Raw genomic sequence first — 18,585 nt, 5'->3', positions numbered from 1 at the left:
TCAGAGGTGGCATGAGTGCAATTAAATTCATAAATTCATGTGGAGATTAATGTTTTAAATATAAAATTTTGAATACAGAAATATGATTTAAATAACTGAAATTATATGCTAAAAATGAAACTAAATCCGCCAACAGGTGGCGGCAAGTCACTGATTTGATCACTGAATCATTAATTCAATTGATTTGTTCGAATGGCTGAATCATTCAGGAATGAAGCAAGTCACTGTCTTTATGAACTGATGGAAATCCGTCATAGCAACACAACTTTAATCCCTGCTATATTCATGAATATTAAGTTGTTGGGTTTTTTTTTTTGGTTAAAATAAAAAAAAATCACACATGCACAAACCAACCACGTCCAGCCTCCAACCAAGAATAGTTATGTATAACACCTTAAATTAGATGATATACATGCAACGTCATCTCATTATTATTCATAGGTTTTCATACTAAAAGCGTGGTTCAAGCACACGTTTCCATGCATTTGGAAAGACACTAAATATACAAAATGTAAAAAAAAAAAAAATGCATGTATGCACTTTATGGATATGAACAAGATCACTTTAGTATTATTTATGTGAATAAAATTCTAAACCATTTCATAAAGCCTGCCTGTTTAATTCTAATATCTAGCGTGGAGAATGGTCATGAATAGGTGAATTATGACCATTTTGATATTATAAACATTATAACTGGACCTAACGTTAATAGATAAAGAGAAATAAAAAAATATATAGAAAAAATGGATATGCATTTACACTTTACATTCAAATACCTGTGAATATTTAAATATATTTGATTTGTGGCTTTCATCTTTTGTTGTTAATGTGTGAGCTTCTGTTTGCTGTTACCTCTTTATTATTACCCCTCTGAGCACCTGTCTTACCAAAAATGCCTAGAGATTTAGCATAATGTGTGATTTATCTGAGTGAACAGCAGTGACTGTAAACACATCCAAAATAAACAGAATGTGTGATTTAAGTCACTTTAGCATCAACTAATGCAAGTTTTGCATTAACATTTTCTTAAACAGAATAACCAATATCAAAGCATTAACATGAAATATTAAAAATGTCATTATTTACTCATCCCATTCCAAACCCATATGCTGTATGCAATTCCTTACACTGAAAGCTAATTGTGACAAAAGCACGTTAAGCTCCAAAAGAACCAAAAATAAACAAATAAAAAAGCCCCAAAGGAACTATAAAAACAGTCCATTTGACTCATGCATTAGCGTACATTTCTGCCATATGTACATTAATTGACAGTCACCACTGATAAGCTACCACTAAATATTGTAGAAACTTAATTTGCTGTAAAGTTGCTTTGCAATGATTTGTATCGTGAAAAGCGCTGTACAAATAAACTTGAATTGAATTGAATTGAATTCCAAGTCTTTGTAAGCCATACGATAGCTTTGTGTGAGGATCAGACTGAAATGTAGCTCATTATTCACTGAAAAGATCATGTTAACTGGCTCGCCATGTTTACAGGTGAGAAACAATGTTCTGTTTGGTCAATGTACCATTTTTAAATCTAATTGCAAAGGCAAATGAGATTTCAGAGCTTCAGTGGAGGGGAAGATTATCAATGAAGGGTGAACACATCAGAAAACAAACTTTCTTTCTGTTCCTCACATAAACTATCACAGCAGACTCGGAATATAGCAAATAATTTGTATGGGCTACTTACTTTTTTAAAGGGGTCATATGATGCGATTTCAATTTTTCCTTTCTCTTTGGAGTGTTACAAGCTCTTGGTGCATAAAGAAGATCTGTAAAGTTGCAAAGACTAAAGTCTCAAATCCAAAGAGATATTCTTTATAAAAGTTCAGAAATGCAACGCAACGCGTAAAAAGACCGTATAAGTCATTATAATCAGTAATTATGTCCCCACTGGATGCAACAAATGCCTCGTTTGTAATGGGTTTTAATGTTTTTGTCTCGTCGCTCCGGCCGGGACACGGCATCAACAGTATGGTGAGGGGCGTAACATTTCCGTCTCACGCTTGAGGTATTCGGCCAATCACAACGCATTGGATAGCTGGCCAATCACAGCACACCTTGCTTTTCAGACCGATGAGCTTTGTAAAAATCGACGCGTTTCAAAAAGGCGGGGCATAGAGGAGAAACAATAATGTACAGTATGTGGAAAATAATGTGTTTTTTAAACTTTAAACCGCATAAACACATTTCATTACCCCAAATACACAAAATAATGTTCTTTTTTAGCAGCATCATATGACCCCTTTAAGTTTTTTTTTTTTTTTATGCTGTTTTTTGAAGCTGTATGGCCATGGTCGCTATGAACTGCCATTGTATGAAAAAAAAAATTTGTGTGTGTCACAAAAGAAAATAACAGCCTATGGGTTTGTAATGGCATGTGCGCATCCAGCCCTCCTGCCAGGACCTATACACCTCCAGAGTGAGGAAAAGGGCAAGAAAACTAAATCATGAAAGCCACACACCCAGGACATAATGTTTTTGTACTTCGGTACAGACCACTGGGCACCAGAAAATTCAGGAATAAGAAGTTCCCATATCCATCTATAACTGTTAAGAACCACTACTGTACGGTCCATTACTTTTACTAATATTATATTGGACATTATGCAATAAAAAAAAGAACATTACCTAATATATATTGACACGGTTAAAACACACTGCATACACCTGTTAATGTTTCTGTTTACTCAGTCTAGATGTTCATTCTTGCAATGTATCTTGTATTTAATATACGCAAGTGCTCAGAGTTATGTAAACCAAAAAATAAACCCTCCTTGTGTGTGTGAGCACACTTGGCCAATGCAGTTTTTTCTGATTCTGTTTGACAGCATTTTTATTTTATTGGGGGAAACTATTCCTTTAACAGCTGAGGGGTTTATAAATAAACTACCATTCAAAGGTTTAGGGTCGGTAATTTATAATGTTTTTAAAAGAAGATGCTCGCCAAGGCTGCATTTATTTGATCAAAAATAGTAAAAAAAAACTATTTTAAAAATGAAAGTTAAAAATTATTACAATTTAAAACTTTATTTTAGTTTAATTTAATATATATATATATACACAGTATATATATTTTTTTTAACAAGCTCTGCAAATACACATTTTAAGACATGACTGAAAAAAGTTCACATAGTAGTTCATTTTGAAAGCGTCATGCGTACCTGCAGGCACTCGTTGGGCCTCATCCTGAAAACCTCTGGCTCCTTCTTTAGCTTCCAGGGGTATTTGTGGCTCAGCGGCTTCGTCTTCTGTAGTCTCAGAGTCTAACACAGAGAAATAATAATAAGTTTAATTTATATAGCGCCTTTCCCAAGCTCAAGGACACTGCACAATGACAGAAGCAAATACATTCCTACATACATGTCCTACATACATGGACAAGACATTTTCCAAGTCCAGAACATGTGGTTGCAGTTGCATACCACAGTAATAATACAGTATCATAAAAAAAAATATATATATATATTTTAAGACATTAAGTTAGAAACTACCAACTGTAAAGATAATGGATTTCAAACTAAGAAAATAATTTGAGTAAACTATTTTTGCTGTCTTGAGGAAAAGTGCATCACTTGAGCAAAAAAAGCAAGATTTGGGTTGACGCATAGTGATAAGTGAAATTAATAAATAGAAATGGTGTTTGAAATGGGAGATTGGTGGGGAAAGAGAGGACGAACCACTGCAATGAGCCTAAAGATGAAAATAAACATTACCATAACTTTGCTTCCGACAGGAGCGGAAAACTTCGCTTCCATAGTGGCAGAGGAGAGAAGCAGACAAGACATCACCGTTACTAGAGACGAATCCCATCCCAGAAAACAGATAGCACAGCAACAAACTGCTGAATGGACACATTTGCAGTTTACTGGTCCTGGTTGAGACTAGTACTTGCTGCACAACACCACTGCTATATGCTTTTGTTTTGTTTTCTGCGTTTATAATAATTTCTGAACTTCCATTGGGCAAACAATGGTAAGAGCTGGTAATGATGGTCAAACAGGCCAATCAAAATGCAAAATGACTTACCTAAAGGCTTAGTTAGTTAAAGAAAGTCTCCACACATTAAATGAAATTTAATTTAATTTTTAATTATATAGGATCTTTTTTCATTTGCCCATCAAACCCTGTGGGCTCCATCCCGCCCGTATAAATTTGTAAAAGGAGCAGCAAATTCCCGACTACTGGTAATCAAATATTTCTCATCTCAGACAAGATAAGGATTTTGAGCTTTTCAATGCATATTTTTCAATCATTTATGTATAATATATTAAGTCAGTTAATTTTGATGAAATTATCATCCTTTTTAAATGAGATCAAGGCTAATTTAGTTACCCAGATGGTGCTGCAGTAAATAATCTACTGTGTATTTCTAACTATTAATGATTATCAGAAACAACATTTTAATCCATGAGGTTCTTATATAATAAAAAAGGACTAATATGAATTCCCATGAAAGAAAATGTTGTAATAGTTCCAGATCTTCAACGGAGAACGTAATAAAGAGAGTAATCCACATTAATTCTGCCTGTCTAATTAATTATTTAAGGCATAGTTTCAATATAAAGAGGTTTTATAGGGAGCCACATCTAAAATCTCATCATATCAGTGCAAAAGTGTCAGCAGTTCGTATAAACTGCTTCAATGCTAAGCTTTTTGCATTATTGATGCTGAGATTATAGTGCCTTTGTACATAAAGTGAATTGATTCATTGTTAGGCTCCTCTTTATCAGAGCGAGCAGACAGACAATTCCAGAAAATCTGTCTAGCATGACTTCTCAAACCCAAGCACACAGACACAACACTGACACTGACTGACATCTTCAATAACAGAGGAAATAATCATAAAAAACACAATGATTTATTACAAATCACAATAAGTACACAACACTAACAAATCATAAGATGCAGCACAGTCAGTACTTAAAACTAAGCATGCGTTACATATACCTGCTGCATTGAGATGTATTTCAGAGTGTGCAGATTGATATAATGCAGACTAAATTATATTATAATTATCAGACATGAATATAAATGATATCCCCATTAGCAGTCATTTATAATAAACGCTTCTCAGAGGTAACGGGAGCAGTGCAGCAGCAGAAGTACTTTATTTACACAACTTAAGGCACACAATTTAGATCATATCTGTCTGAACTGAACACTTCCTCTGATGTAGGTGTCTCTGATGAGGTTATGGAGGGCTTTGATTCAGAGATTGGTTACAATAACATAATCAAAGGGATATTAGATTACTTTTTTTTTGGCTTGCCTCAGAGAATCAAGTGATGGAAATCCTAAATCTTAATGATTTATCATCAATCTCCAGATGCAACAGAGGCTTAGACTTTGTTTTGGCACACATTTGTGTGATACTTCACAGTTAGAAACACATTTTGGAAGTTGGCAAGTTACATGTTACAGCTGAACATAATTAAAGACGAGCACAGTTTTCTGTCTTGTGTTGGCTGTTTACATATTTCATACTGAAACCAGAAGTCTGGGCGAGATATCAAGGAGCTAACTAAACAGAAAATATAAACAACTTTAACTCAGCAAAAGTTATTCAAAATTCATGTTGGTGTTATATCTTTCACTTGGATGTTATAAGTTGCACTGAGTAAATACAGCTGGATAAAACAAAAACTGTGTCCGTCTTCATTTCAGGCTGCAAAGCAACAAAATGTGATTATTTTAAAGGGGGTGATTCTTTTCTATACCCACCGCAAATGACAAAAAGTACTACAGTGCCGTGAAAAGGTTTTTGCCCCCTTCCTGTTTTTTTTTTTTTTTGCATATTTGTCACACTTAAAAGATTCTAATATTAAAATTTGTTTGATGATCTGAATCTTTTAAGTGTGACAAATATGCAAACAATTAAAAAAACAGGACACCTCTGTAATTACTAAAACTTAAATACAAATAAAGCTAAATAGAAACATTAGTTTAAAACAAATCACAAAAGCACAAAATCACTAGAACTGAATTCACATGAAAACTGAAAATATAAAAATAAAAGCTAAATCAAAATATTAATAAATATTCTAAAACAATATAAATAATATTAAACACTGGTTGAAATTCTTCAAATTCAGTAAAGTTCTCCATGTCATTCCAATTAAATTTCCAAAGTTCAATTCACTCATTCTCATGACTTCAATTCTTCAATTTTACATTGTTCTCATGACTGCTAGCAGATGGATACTTCAAGATTAGATGCATTCTCTTTCAAATTGTAAAAGGAAAAATCAATGCATCCTCGAATTTAAACAAAGACTAGACATTAGATGACTGACAGACTGAAGAGTTATCATAAAATCTCTCTTGTAATAACCTGTTATCTATAAAGCCAAACACACCATGAGTGAACCGCCCAAATGTTCGGTTAGAGTGTCCGGTTTTCTGGAAAGAGAAAGAAAGTAGAGGTATGTTAGTGGTTGCACATAATGTTTTCAAAATGTATGCTTATCACTTCAAATGAGCAAAACAAACAAGCATTTCAAACAGTAGAAGACTGACAAGACTGCCACTTGTCAGTCTTCAAAAAACATGTCCGTCTTTGCTCTGCTAACCTAGATTTTAAATTTTATGTAGGGCATTTGGTGACTGAGAGGCTAAAAAATGGAGCTAGTTTCTTTTGCCGATCCCTGCGTTGGTGTACCCGCATGTCACCTTGGATTAAATGCATCTGCTAAATGACAAGTATGAAAGCTTCCAGTACAGCTTTAATGGGCTATGAAATGGTTGATCTTATTCTGTTACAAGGTGTTATTCCCAGTTTAAGCAACATACTGTAAGGCATGTAATTTTTTTGTCCATTTCTAAACAGATTCATCTTGTTTAGTGGGAAATGTGATTCTCAGCTTCCACCGCTGATTACAAAACCGGCTTTACTGATAAGATGCGCGTTAAATATCGCATGCGATTTATCGCGCAGCCCTACTTCCCAGTATAGCTTCCTATCCACCTGTGTTCAATTTTCACAATGGATGAATGTAAACCAAAGCAACAGCGCAGATGTATCAGGCAGTGGCTGTCTGTCACTCCCAATCCATTAGTTACAGGGAGAAATGAAATCCTAATGGCTGAGGCACCAGTAATTTCAAACCCTTCTTCTGTGAATCTGCTCCCTAACCACATTAGCTAAGGACATCGGCCAGCCGTTTCAGAGACATGTGCCTGGAGGTTTGCAGGGCTGGTGAAGGGGAAAGGCAAATAAAAGTGGATGAACTTTTATAGGAATTACAAGTCAGCCATTCGAATTAATTTGCTTAAGCTCAGCTCTTTCTGCTTGTTGTAAAGAAAACATTTGCAGGGCATTAAAACATCTAAATAATTCACAGGCGAAGGAGGATTCATGTGCATGTGATGCTGGTTAATTTGTCATTAGCCTCCATGTTTGGCATCTTAATGGATGAAAAGGCCGGTTCCACTTCACCGCACAAGTGCCATGCATTATGCAAAAGATCTGATTTCTTCTATATCGCCTTGTTTAGTCAAAACTAACAACACAGCAACCACAGAAATGCATTTTATGGTCAGTCCACACAAAGACGGCTATTGACAAAGCCTACACACACTTGAGTTGCTACAAGTACCATTAGCATTTATTTAAAAGTGTTTCTTGGCAGACACTGTTAAAGAAAGTGTACATTTCCAACTTTATGTAACATTAGTATATGCATTACATAAGTAATGATAATTTAACTAGATTTACCATTTTCTGAAAATAAACTAAATCGGAAAAATAGCTTTTTTCCCATTCCCATTTAATGTCCACTGGGTAAATATTATGCATCCAGTCACTCAGAAAATTACCAGTTCACCATAAAAGCCACATTTGTTTGAGTTGCCATTTATGTTTTTAGCATAAATGAAGCAAATTCTAGGATTTATTCGCAACTGCTAACCCTATATGATCAATAATAATAGGAATGCTTGCTTTTTCAAACACCACTAGTTACAATAAATCCACAAAACAATTGATTCCCCAATCTATACTTTAAATGGTAAAAGAACCGAGAGCAGGCTCTGTGAGGTAGACATGTTTGAGCTTTGGTTCCCTGTCCCATGATAATTCTGAAAGCTGCTAGTAACAGAGGGCCCTTCAAGCTTCAATTACATTTTCCAAACTGACACTTATCCAAAATGACCTGCCAAATGCACTCGCTCCTTTGATTGTGAGCAGGCCACTGAGGGAGGATCTTCAGCCAGCCATCTGTGCTGTGAAGAGCTGAGCGATGCTCATCTTACCGGGTCAGGCTGAAGTAAACATGGACTCAAGCACTCATCATTTGACATTCAGTGACGTTGTATGACATCAAGAACGGCTACAAAAAGATATAGGGCACCACAACGAATTATTTTTATGATAGTCTAATCCAATTACAAAAATGAAATTAATTGAGTCCTCTTTGTCCATAGCTCTATGGTAACAAAGATAAAATGAAATGGAATATCCATATCTCTAACAGGATTATAATATACAGTCTCGTTGGTAAAACAAATGAATATTGCTAATTAGCTTGATAAATTAGTGTTTTCTTCAACATGATAGATTTAGAGCTAAATTTGTAAATTTTGTAAAGAAATTGTGACTGTACATGCAATGCTAGTTATGTTTTTTCAGAGCATATATGTGATTACTAAGATCTTCTGAAATATTTTAGTGGTTTAAGTGGTTGCTAGGGACTTCTGGATGGTTGCTAGGGTTTTCTAGATATCCCATAACGATGCCGCCTTCTAAAGTACCTTCTTTTGGCCAAAGTTGCATGTATCCTTCATAATGAAGCCAATGAATGAATTACAAGATCAATTAAAACAATACGATAAGATGGTGGGTAAAGCAGAAGAAACATCACAAACAACACTTGCATTTAATTCAGAACAGAACGATTTGAAAACAGTTAAATCTATCCCAGAATGCATTACAATAAGCTCAATTTAAAAAAAAAAGGTGGATAATGCCAATTATATCGAAATTCAATACTGAATAATAGTCATAATAAAATACTTAAATCCATTAAAATTGAACATTTTACCTAATATTTGTGTGTGTATTAGCTTAGCAATATACTAACGCGAAACTCTTTTGAAACTTTCTGAGTAGGCAGCTCAATAGGTTAGAGATATAACATTTTTTTTTAAAATATGATAGTCATTAGTTATCCATTAAATTTAACATTTTACCTAATATTTGTGTGTGTATCATTAGCTTAGCAATATACAAACGCCAAACTCTTTTGAAACTTTCTGAGTAGGCAGCTCAACAGGTTAGAGATATAAAATGTTTTAAAAATATGATAGTCATTAGTTGGCACCCAAACAACATCAGCTGCATGAAACAGAGCTTCTTTTGTTGTCTTTTTCTAGCCACTCTAATTCTTCAGACAAACATTTCTGAGCCCTGTTGGTCAGCACCTTGGAGAGCTCAAATTATTTTTTCTGTCAGCCCACACCACAGGCAACAGCTCTAGCCATTTTTATGCATCATTTTTACCTTCTTGGTCACCAGGTAATTTATATGTTGCCAGGTTAGGCTCAGGCTGAAGTATGATGAATGCTGCCAGGCACTATTTAATCTGGGTTATGGTATCTGCCTGCTACTCTAACTCCACTCTTTCAACCCTGAGCGAGTGGGCTATTTCAATCTCACCCGGTCTAACTTTTCATTACTCCTGCCAATGCAGCAAGTGAATCACTTCACACCTTAAGGAACACATCTCTCTCAGCTACCCATCGCACTCCCTAATGCTTGTGAGTCAGCAGGGCAGGTTTCGAAAAAACATTGGGAGCTCACGTAATACACAGGCCCCTCTACACTGGTATATGGTCACTGTATTGACATTCTAGTTAAAGGTTTGTTCTAAACACTTAAAACCGTGTCACTCACTACGCAATGTCATTAATGTTAACCAGAGGTTTTACATTGATGGTCAATTGGTAGCAATTTCTGCAAGGTACATGTTCAGAAAAAAATTTATCTTTAGCTTCTCACTGGGGCTGTAGCATCAATGGGACACATCTGCAACTTACCTACCGCTAAAAAGTGCATATTAGTACCTTAAGTGAATATTTCCCGGTAGTATTTAAGGCACCCTTTGGGAGTAGACCAGGAAAAAAGTATAGGTTTGAGGCTACTATCCCAAAACCCCAATTTTTGCAAAATTTTTCTTACAATGTATGTTTTATGCTGTGCAGTGCATTGAGAGAGCTCTCAAACAGAGAATTTGCCATTGACTGTACCTTGTCGGGCAGCATTTTCACTTTTAAGTGGAATTTAAGACTCAAATTTTAAGATTAAAGAACGTTCAGGAAAATAACCATCGGCAACTACTCTTCTTTCTCACTTGTTTGTATAGTAAATGTGATTGCTCTTGTCTTCCTTGTATAAATTTAATAATTTATAGTCACCTTTACACTTCACAATGACTATTACTACATTTGAAACCAAATGCAACTGCCTTGCTGCCTCTCTATCTTATCTAGTCAGTTAATTTACAGACAGCATTTTTGTATAAAGGCACCTTTTAAGGAAGCAGACTTTCAAATCATAATGCCATGTTTAATAGTCTAGAACAAATTCAAACAGGCTTTAGAGAAAACCAAGCCAACATTTAAGTGACTAAAATGTTTATCTCTGGGAAGAAATTGAATCATAAGTTGATAAATTGGCATTTTCACACCATCAGGCACTATTTTTATTCTTTCCACCAAGCACACATGCATAGGATTGTGAGATCCCACATCTTTGACTCCATCAAAAAAACGTAGTAAACAAGATTATGCAAACACTGTATTCAGACACCCCTTCATACCACAGCATGCTGCCTGCAAAAGAAGACTTTTTTCAGGTTTTGGACACCGCTAACTGCAAACAAGACAAATGGAGGGATGAAATAATTACATATTATTCAAATGACAGGATAACAAAATGAAACTACCATTTAGCCTACATCTGAAACTATGACTCAGCCACCTGTTCGGTATCCGTCTGGTCTCTAAGCTAAATCTCTGCCCCATCCACCCGCCTGTCTCCATCTGCCGACTAAGATCCAATTATCTTTTTCTTTCACCCATCCCCCTCTCCTCTCCTTCACACCCACTTCTCCTTTCATCTTCACAAGGATTCCTATCGGCCTGAGAGGAAGAGCTAAGAGCTCGTCCTGCTCTCACCTGTAAAATGTCACAATGACATATTGTCAAAAGAAGGCCACTCTCATGCATTTACAGCCCATGGCAAAGCGGTGGTGTGCAGATTGTTCATTTTCACTTTATGTGCCATCCAGGGAGGGGGCACGGTTTGCATTTTGACCTGACGGTCTATATACAGAGAAATCAGCAGTCATTAGTGATGTTTGCTAAGCCAAAATATTACACATTGCCATTTAAAGGGATAATTTACACAAAAAATGTATACACCCTAATGTTATTCCAATATCAGTATGCATTTCTTTTTCTACAGAATACAAAAACAAAGAACATTCAACCCCCTTTGACTTTCAATTTATGCATGTATAATATATGCAAAAAAAATTTAAAATTTCAAAACATCATCCTTTGTTTCACATATGAATGAATGTATTCAGGTTTTGGAACAATGTGAGTTTTTTTAACCAGAATATCATGGAACGTGTGATCTCTTTTGACTTGGACCAGTAAGTACCCCCCTAGCGACACACTAAAAACACCTTAGCAACCACACAGCAATGCCTTAGCAGTGGGATCTAGTTCTGGAGTACAATAACAGCCTGCTGATGTGATGCTATTTGGTTGCAGTGCGTATTGAATGTAGTGAATAAAAGACTACAAATGTAATCATTTTAGTTGATGGTCTTGATATAAAAATCTTCCTGTTAATGCACTGAAGTGTGAGGTAGACAAATTTACGATCCTACAGATCCCTAGAAATATGCATCAGGAAAAAATGGGTTGCTGCTATGAGCATTTCTGTTTTCTTGCATTTGGACAAGAAAGCAACCTACATGCTGACTTGCCATATGTCTTCTGTAGTGGTGCAAAATCTAACATTGCGAGTCGCATATCCAATGCAGGTTTGAAAATGAAACTTTTCTATTATAAACAATATCTTGGTTTTCTTATCCCTTAAGGACGACCCCTTATGAGGCGACTGCAAAGCACCCAGGGGGGCTGTCATCTTTGTCTCTGGGGCATCCTGGGTTCCTAGCTTAACCCTGAATGCATCAGAATATGATGGGGTTTAATGAGCCATGGACATTCACCTATTCAGCTGTAATCATCCTCATGCAACTAGCCAGATGGGTGCCGTTTGTTTTCAAGAAAAGGGTGGGGCGCAGGAGTGCGAATGAGTGCTAACAGCCCTAAAGGAGGGAATTGGGTCAAGCCTCCCTCAGACGGAGCGCAATGAATGACAAAACCCACACATATGGGTCAAATTCAAACTCCCAGTCAGTTATGATTCAACATGCAAGGCAAGAAAAATAAGGCATGCAAGGACTCACCTGAAAGCGTTTCTTGGACCAGATTTTCTTCATGGCTTGAAGTAATCCTTGTCTTTTGTTGCGTTTAACCGAGGGGGGAGTGACGTTTTCTGGAAGCTGGGGATTCACGGCCAAACCCGGTGGTGACCTGATTGTATCGGCATGATCTGAATCCAGCTTGGACTGCTGAAAAAGCCACTTGAGTAAGGAAACGTACCCAACTGATTGGCAATTCACCTGATGTAATTTCTCTGAGACCAAAACTTCTCTCTCAACTTGATTTTTCTGGGCATACTCCCTATAAACTAAATTCTGTATTATAAAGTTGTTCTTTCAGTTTAGGCAGCAGCTCAAACTAACACCAGAAAAAAAACCATTCGAGAAAAAAAAACCTAGTAGACGGCACCTCCTCAGTGCTTCAGGATTCCCAGAGGCAAATAATCAGACCCGGCTCTAAACCATCGCTTGAGGGTTGACCAATAAGAGCGCAGAATAATAAACTCAACCAGCAGCAGCAAGCAAAGGACTGTGTGTGGAGAGGTAAGCAGAGAGAGAGAGAGCGAGTAAGAGCGAGAAAGGGAGAGAAACCACTACCCTGCAACGTTTCGGGGGAAGGGAGGGGAGAAAGACAAAACGAGAGAGAGAGGAAGGGAAATATTGACAGATTGAGTGAGAGAGAGACTGAGTCGGTCCTATTGAGCCTTGCACTGAGGGATGCCAGTTGGCAAATCCTTTTTCATGTCTCGTTTTGCTTTCCCCCCCTTAACTTTCTCATTCTGTTGTGCACCGAGGCTGAACGTGTTTCTCCTGCCCAGCAGCAGCAGCTCCAGTCGGGAGTCACCTCACCCAATGCCTTCGTTTCATATTCTGGATCAATGTCTGTGACGTCAGAGCAGCCTCCAGTCGATGGTGCCTTTTTGCAACCCACCATCGGCACATTTTAAAAATAATTTAACAATTTTTGTCTCTTTGTCTTCTTAACCCCCAAGGTACGGGTGATTGGTATGAACAAAATTGTTAAAAATAATTTTTATTTCAAAAAAATATATATATTTAAAAAACAAAATGTCTTATTCCGTTATATATCACAATAACAGTATTTTTATCAAAATATATTTATGTTGGAGATATAACAAAATAATATCAAAGACTGAATTGTTGCTTGGAAACAGTAATCAACGTAAACTCTGCTTCTACTGGAGGCTAAAGCAGTGGTTATATTCTGTGAATTTTCACAGGCGAAATCCAGTCATTTCAATAGTAATCCGCATGATTGGGATTTTTTTTCAAGAACGTGAAAAAAATTTTCATGGGGGTGTGCTTCATACATTGTCTGTGAATTTTCACAGGCGAAATCCAGTCATTTCAATAGTAATCCACATGATTGGGATTTTTTTTCAAGAACGTGAAAAAAATTTTCATGGGGGTGTGCTTCATACATTGCTACACAACCAATGAGAGACAACAGATCGTTTTTGCCCTTGAAATGTCACCAACATTTTGGTAATATGACCACACCTTAAACAATTTCAGTCATGTTGCTAACTTACCACGTCATAAACAATATGGTTCACCCATAGAATCCTTTCCACCTAGAACCTCAAAGCAGGTACTCTTCGAAATGTTATAAGACAGTTTGCATCTTTTTCTTTTTAGTCACTTACCCTTATCTATTTAAATCAATCAATGAAGAAATACAAACTTACAGCACCTTACACAGCAGGAATTACTCCATATTTCGTCATGGCTGTGACCTGTAAACATCGTAAAGCAGTCCTTTCCAACTGATAGCTGCAGGAATCAGGGGCGGACTTACCCATTAGGCAAAGGTAGGCGACCGCCTTGGGCCCCCAAAAGCCAAGGGCCCTCTAAAATGCTTTTCAAATAGGATATGCGCATTAAGCGCTGACACGCGAACGTTTGCTGTTTGCGGTGTTTATTACCACGACAACCGTCCGAGACTGAACGTGCTTTTTGTGTACCCTGCTTGAAGGAGATGAAAATATTATGCATCTGAAGCTGTAATTAAATATTGAGAAACAGTTTGTGAGGTTTATCATTTTATAATTTATTTTGTTTTTGTGAAAACCTGTATCTCAACTGTAAATCAGTTGCTATTTCGTGGTCTACAACATGAAAGAAAGCCATTATAACATGTACATGAAAAATGTAGAAACATTGGACACAACTATGGGGCACCTTTGTGCAGCAGCAAGCATCACAACAAAAAAGGAACCTCAAGGTTGATCTAGGAAAATGTGTGCAAATGTATAGTGCCCCATTCCTATATTTTGCCTGGGGCCCCCAATTCACTAAATCCGCCCCTGGCAGGAATATATCTACCACGGCATTAATGACACATCAGTACACATTTGTACTGTTGCATAGTATATCGCCATGCAGCAGAGCCCAAGATGTCTACTCATTCCTCGTATTTCCTTCTCCAATAGTTCAAACTAATTGATGCATTTAGGTTTATTAAAAGGTTTATTAGAATTTACATCCCTTGGACAGAAATCAAATATCTTTAATGAGAAGACTGAGGCAATCATGTGCAGCTTTAGATTTGCATAATGAAATCGTGAATTATAGAGTCTCACACTTGCGATGTTAGCAAGGGGGTCTGCAGAGACGCATTGATTTTGAGCTCTTTAATTTCACAAGAGCACATAATCTGTTCAGTTACAGCAGCAAAGTACATGTCATACAAAAAAAACACGCTCAAAATGACATTGGGAAATGGACTGTGGTCTACATGACGTGGCCACTGAAATGGATTGCCATTTTTCATAGCCGAACTGCTCTCATTATACAGGCTGACGCCTGCTGAGGCAGAACATCAAGGATGTTTTGAGAGAGCCAGACAACTTCAACATTCCCTTATTCATTCTCATCAGCTGTCACTGCTCGTGTCCATAATGACCCAGGTGGATGGTTGTTTTCCTTCATTCCTGTAGTGTTGTCCACACCTGGGTCCTTTTGTTTTAATGTATTGCATGTTAAGCCAACATGCATATAATTACAAACACAGAGTACTGAAAAGGGAATCTGGTGCACAAAAACACATCATATAGATATAAAATATATTTATAATGCACATATGACTAAAACACATCTTAATTGGTTCACAACCACTTTAATGTGTATTAGTTCACAACCACTTTAATGTGTATCATGGTCAGCCATGAAAAATATTATTCTTTTATTTAATCACAATTAATATGAAGTCAAATTCTTATTTATATTCACAAGGCACATTCCTTATCAGGATTGCTGCACACTATTCCAAATGTTTGTCTTAGTAATTTCTACCCAAACGTGCTTTGCCTCAAACAACATTCATTTTCATCTGATATCACAAATCCTTCTTATTTTGATTCCCGTTTCACTCAGGAATTCATCAGATAACAGAAGTAAAATGGGTCAGAATTGGAGATGCTCAACATGAGATTTAATTTATCCGTATCTGCCTATATTGGATATTAAATTGTGCATGTTAATTTCTGATTATTTTGACATTTAGATTACCTACACCCTACACTCATTTAGTGCTAGCACTTTTTGCACAAAGTAACAATAAGATTTTTTTTTTATTCAGCAAGGATGCACTATAACAGTTAAGACATTTATAATGTGACAAAAGATTTTTATTTTCAGTAAATGCTCTTCTTCGACTTTCTAACTTTCTACAAAAAAAACCAACCCCAAACATTTGAAGGGAAGTGTATACTAATACATCTGTAGCATTTCAAGTTAAATGAACATTAATGCTATTATAAATGGACATTAAATAACAATGAACAATAGTATATTTATAAATCAACATTAATCTATTAAGAAATGCTGCAAAATAATGTTGCTCATATTTAGTTGATATGCTTTAACTAATACATGATACTCAATGCATTAGCAGATATTAACAAAATGAACATTAAAATCAAAGTAATGATCGGTATATCAGTATAAGCCAGAATTTGTAAAATTGGTGCATCCCTAGTTAGAATGCCATTTCATATTGACTCAATCTGTGATTCAATCTGTTTTTCTCAGATGTGAGGTGCTTGTTCAATGATCTGAACAGCAGTGTCACAAACTAGACTGCCAATTGACCTAGTCTCATTCTAAACACATATTCTGTGTGTCTTTCTTCTATCTCTCTCTTCAGCCCTCTCTCGTTCTCTCTGACAGACAGTGGTCAATATCTGAGGGACCAGTACAGCTCTCTCTTTTCCCTGTTTCATGGATCTCATCAATTGGTCTTTCAGAACAATTATAAGGCTCAGCTTTATTCCACCAGGTGTCACAAAGCTGATACACGCATTCGTGTTGTTTTGACCTGTAAAAATCCCACGTACCTCACTGACTCTAGCCTAGACACTGATTCATGGTGCTGAATACCAATGTTTCTGATTTAGGTTACTAGTAGAGGGGTCAGACTCAGCTCTAGGATGAGTTAAATACAAAAAATTAAATAGATTACACGCATTTACTAGACTACACAATAATAAGCTATAATAAACAATAAGCTTTGTCAAGCTAACATGGTTGATTTATATATTTTTCCATTTAAACGCAATAAGCTTTTTACAATAAGCACCACCCTATATATACCAAAAAATATAGAAATAAATATACATGACAAAAGTCTGAGTTCAGTACTTTTATATATAAGGATGGTTTAAATTGATCAGAAGTGACAGTAAAATATTTACTACTTATAAAAGATTTCGGTAGCAATTTATTTTACAGTCCTGTTTCACATGTACATACTATGTACTATGATTACAATAACTAAATAATAACTAGGTACTAACCCTGAACCTACCCCTAAACCTAACCTATAACCTAATACCTAAGTAGTTACGTTATAGTACCCATTATTTTTTTAGTACATTGTAAGTACACATAAGCACACATTTGCGAATGCTATTTCAAATAAATAAAATAAAAAAGGCAATTGTGAATTTTTTTCTTGCAATTCTAAAAAAGCTAGGGTTGGCCACCCCACTCACAACTGCTGCTTTTGTCTCTTTTTTCCTGACAAGAATCGTGTTTATTTAGACACAGAATGTCTTTACGACCACATCAAACGGTGCACTCCAACTTCGCTTCAGTGCCAGGCGCTAATCAAACGAGAACGAAATAAAAGGTGCAGGTGACGAGGGAGCTTCAGTAGAACAACAGTGAACTGCGCTCAGATGAGATGTTTGTCAGGCCATATGTCAGTAAAAATTAATTTTCCTGTCCTGTCAGTCGTTATACTGTGCTCGTAGCTTGTGCTCTTCAATTTCACACACAAATTCTGCGGTGCGCGCTGTATATAATTTCATATTAAAGTGCAAAAGAAACTACAAGCATGCAATGTCATAGTTATGTCATCAGTTAAGTCATGAAGTTATGCTATTTGTTATACATCAGTCACATCTCTGAAACGCAGTGGTTTTCAAAACTCTGAGTCTCCCTCATCTAACACACCTGATTCAACTCTTCAGCTCATTAGTAGAGACTTTAAGACCTGAAGTGGGTCAGAAAAGGTAAAGAGTTGTGAGAAAATACAATGCGTGTCAGATCCGTGTCATGTTCAGTAGCAGCAGCTCTTAAAGCAGCCAAAAAAATTAACCTAATAACCCAGCTGCTGTGATGTCTGTTAATCAAAGAACAAAAGCAAAAAAAGGAAATCAATAACGTTTGTAGCTTTAAGGATTCATCTATATTTAACTTAGAATTTAGTGTTTGATAACTTTATTCAATTTCTGCATATTTTCCTACTTGCTGAAGGGCACAGGTAAATATGACATTTATTATAATGGGTTTATGTGAAGATTGTTTTAAGTTCACTTAAATTAGAAGTTATTTTTTAAAGTCTAATAAATGTTAAAATTGACAGCTCTCAATTATACTGTTAACGGCTATAGTCAATGGTTAAATATTAGAAAAAAGAAAACAATTTCCTAGGGACATCAGTAGTATTGGTATCAGTGATACTCACCTTCAGTCATAAAAAAGATGATATTAAACAAATATTAAAACTGTCTTTATGTTGTTTCTTCATTAATTTGAAGATTGAATGAGAAAATTATTGCAATATAAAAGTATATTTAAAAACTTTAATGTTAGG

The 18,585-nt window shown here is 36.1% G+C and overlaps 1 protein-coding gene across 1 annotated transcript in view; it reads right to left on the bottom strand.

Annotated features, from left to right (window-relative positions):
* The window catches only part of LOC107714387 (striated muscle preferentially expressed protein kinase-like), a 92,202-nt gene that overhangs the window by 53,620 nt on the left and 19,997 nt on the right, over nucleotides 1-18,585 (bottom strand). Inside the window, exon 2 of the mRNA XM_016520210.1 lies at nucleotides 3,171-3,272. Within this exon, the coding sequence (XP_016375696.1) occupies nucleotides 3,171-3,272 (102 nt within the window). The remainder of the gene's footprint in view (nucleotides 1-3,170; nucleotides 3,273-18,585) is intronic.

The sequence above is a fragment of the Sinocyclocheilus rhinocerous genome, unplaced genomic scaffold, assembly GCF_001515625.1.
Source record: "Sinocyclocheilus rhinocerous isolate Xijiao unplaced genomic scaffold, SAMN03320098_v1.1 scaffold449, whole genome shotgun sequence".
Lineage (NCBI taxonomy): Eukaryota > Metazoa > Chordata > Actinopteri > Cypriniformes > Cyprinidae > Sinocyclocheilus > Sinocyclocheilus rhinocerous.
The sequence above is the reverse complement of the archived record's forward strand: the minus strand, read 5'-3'. Positions and strand labels throughout refer to the sequence as shown.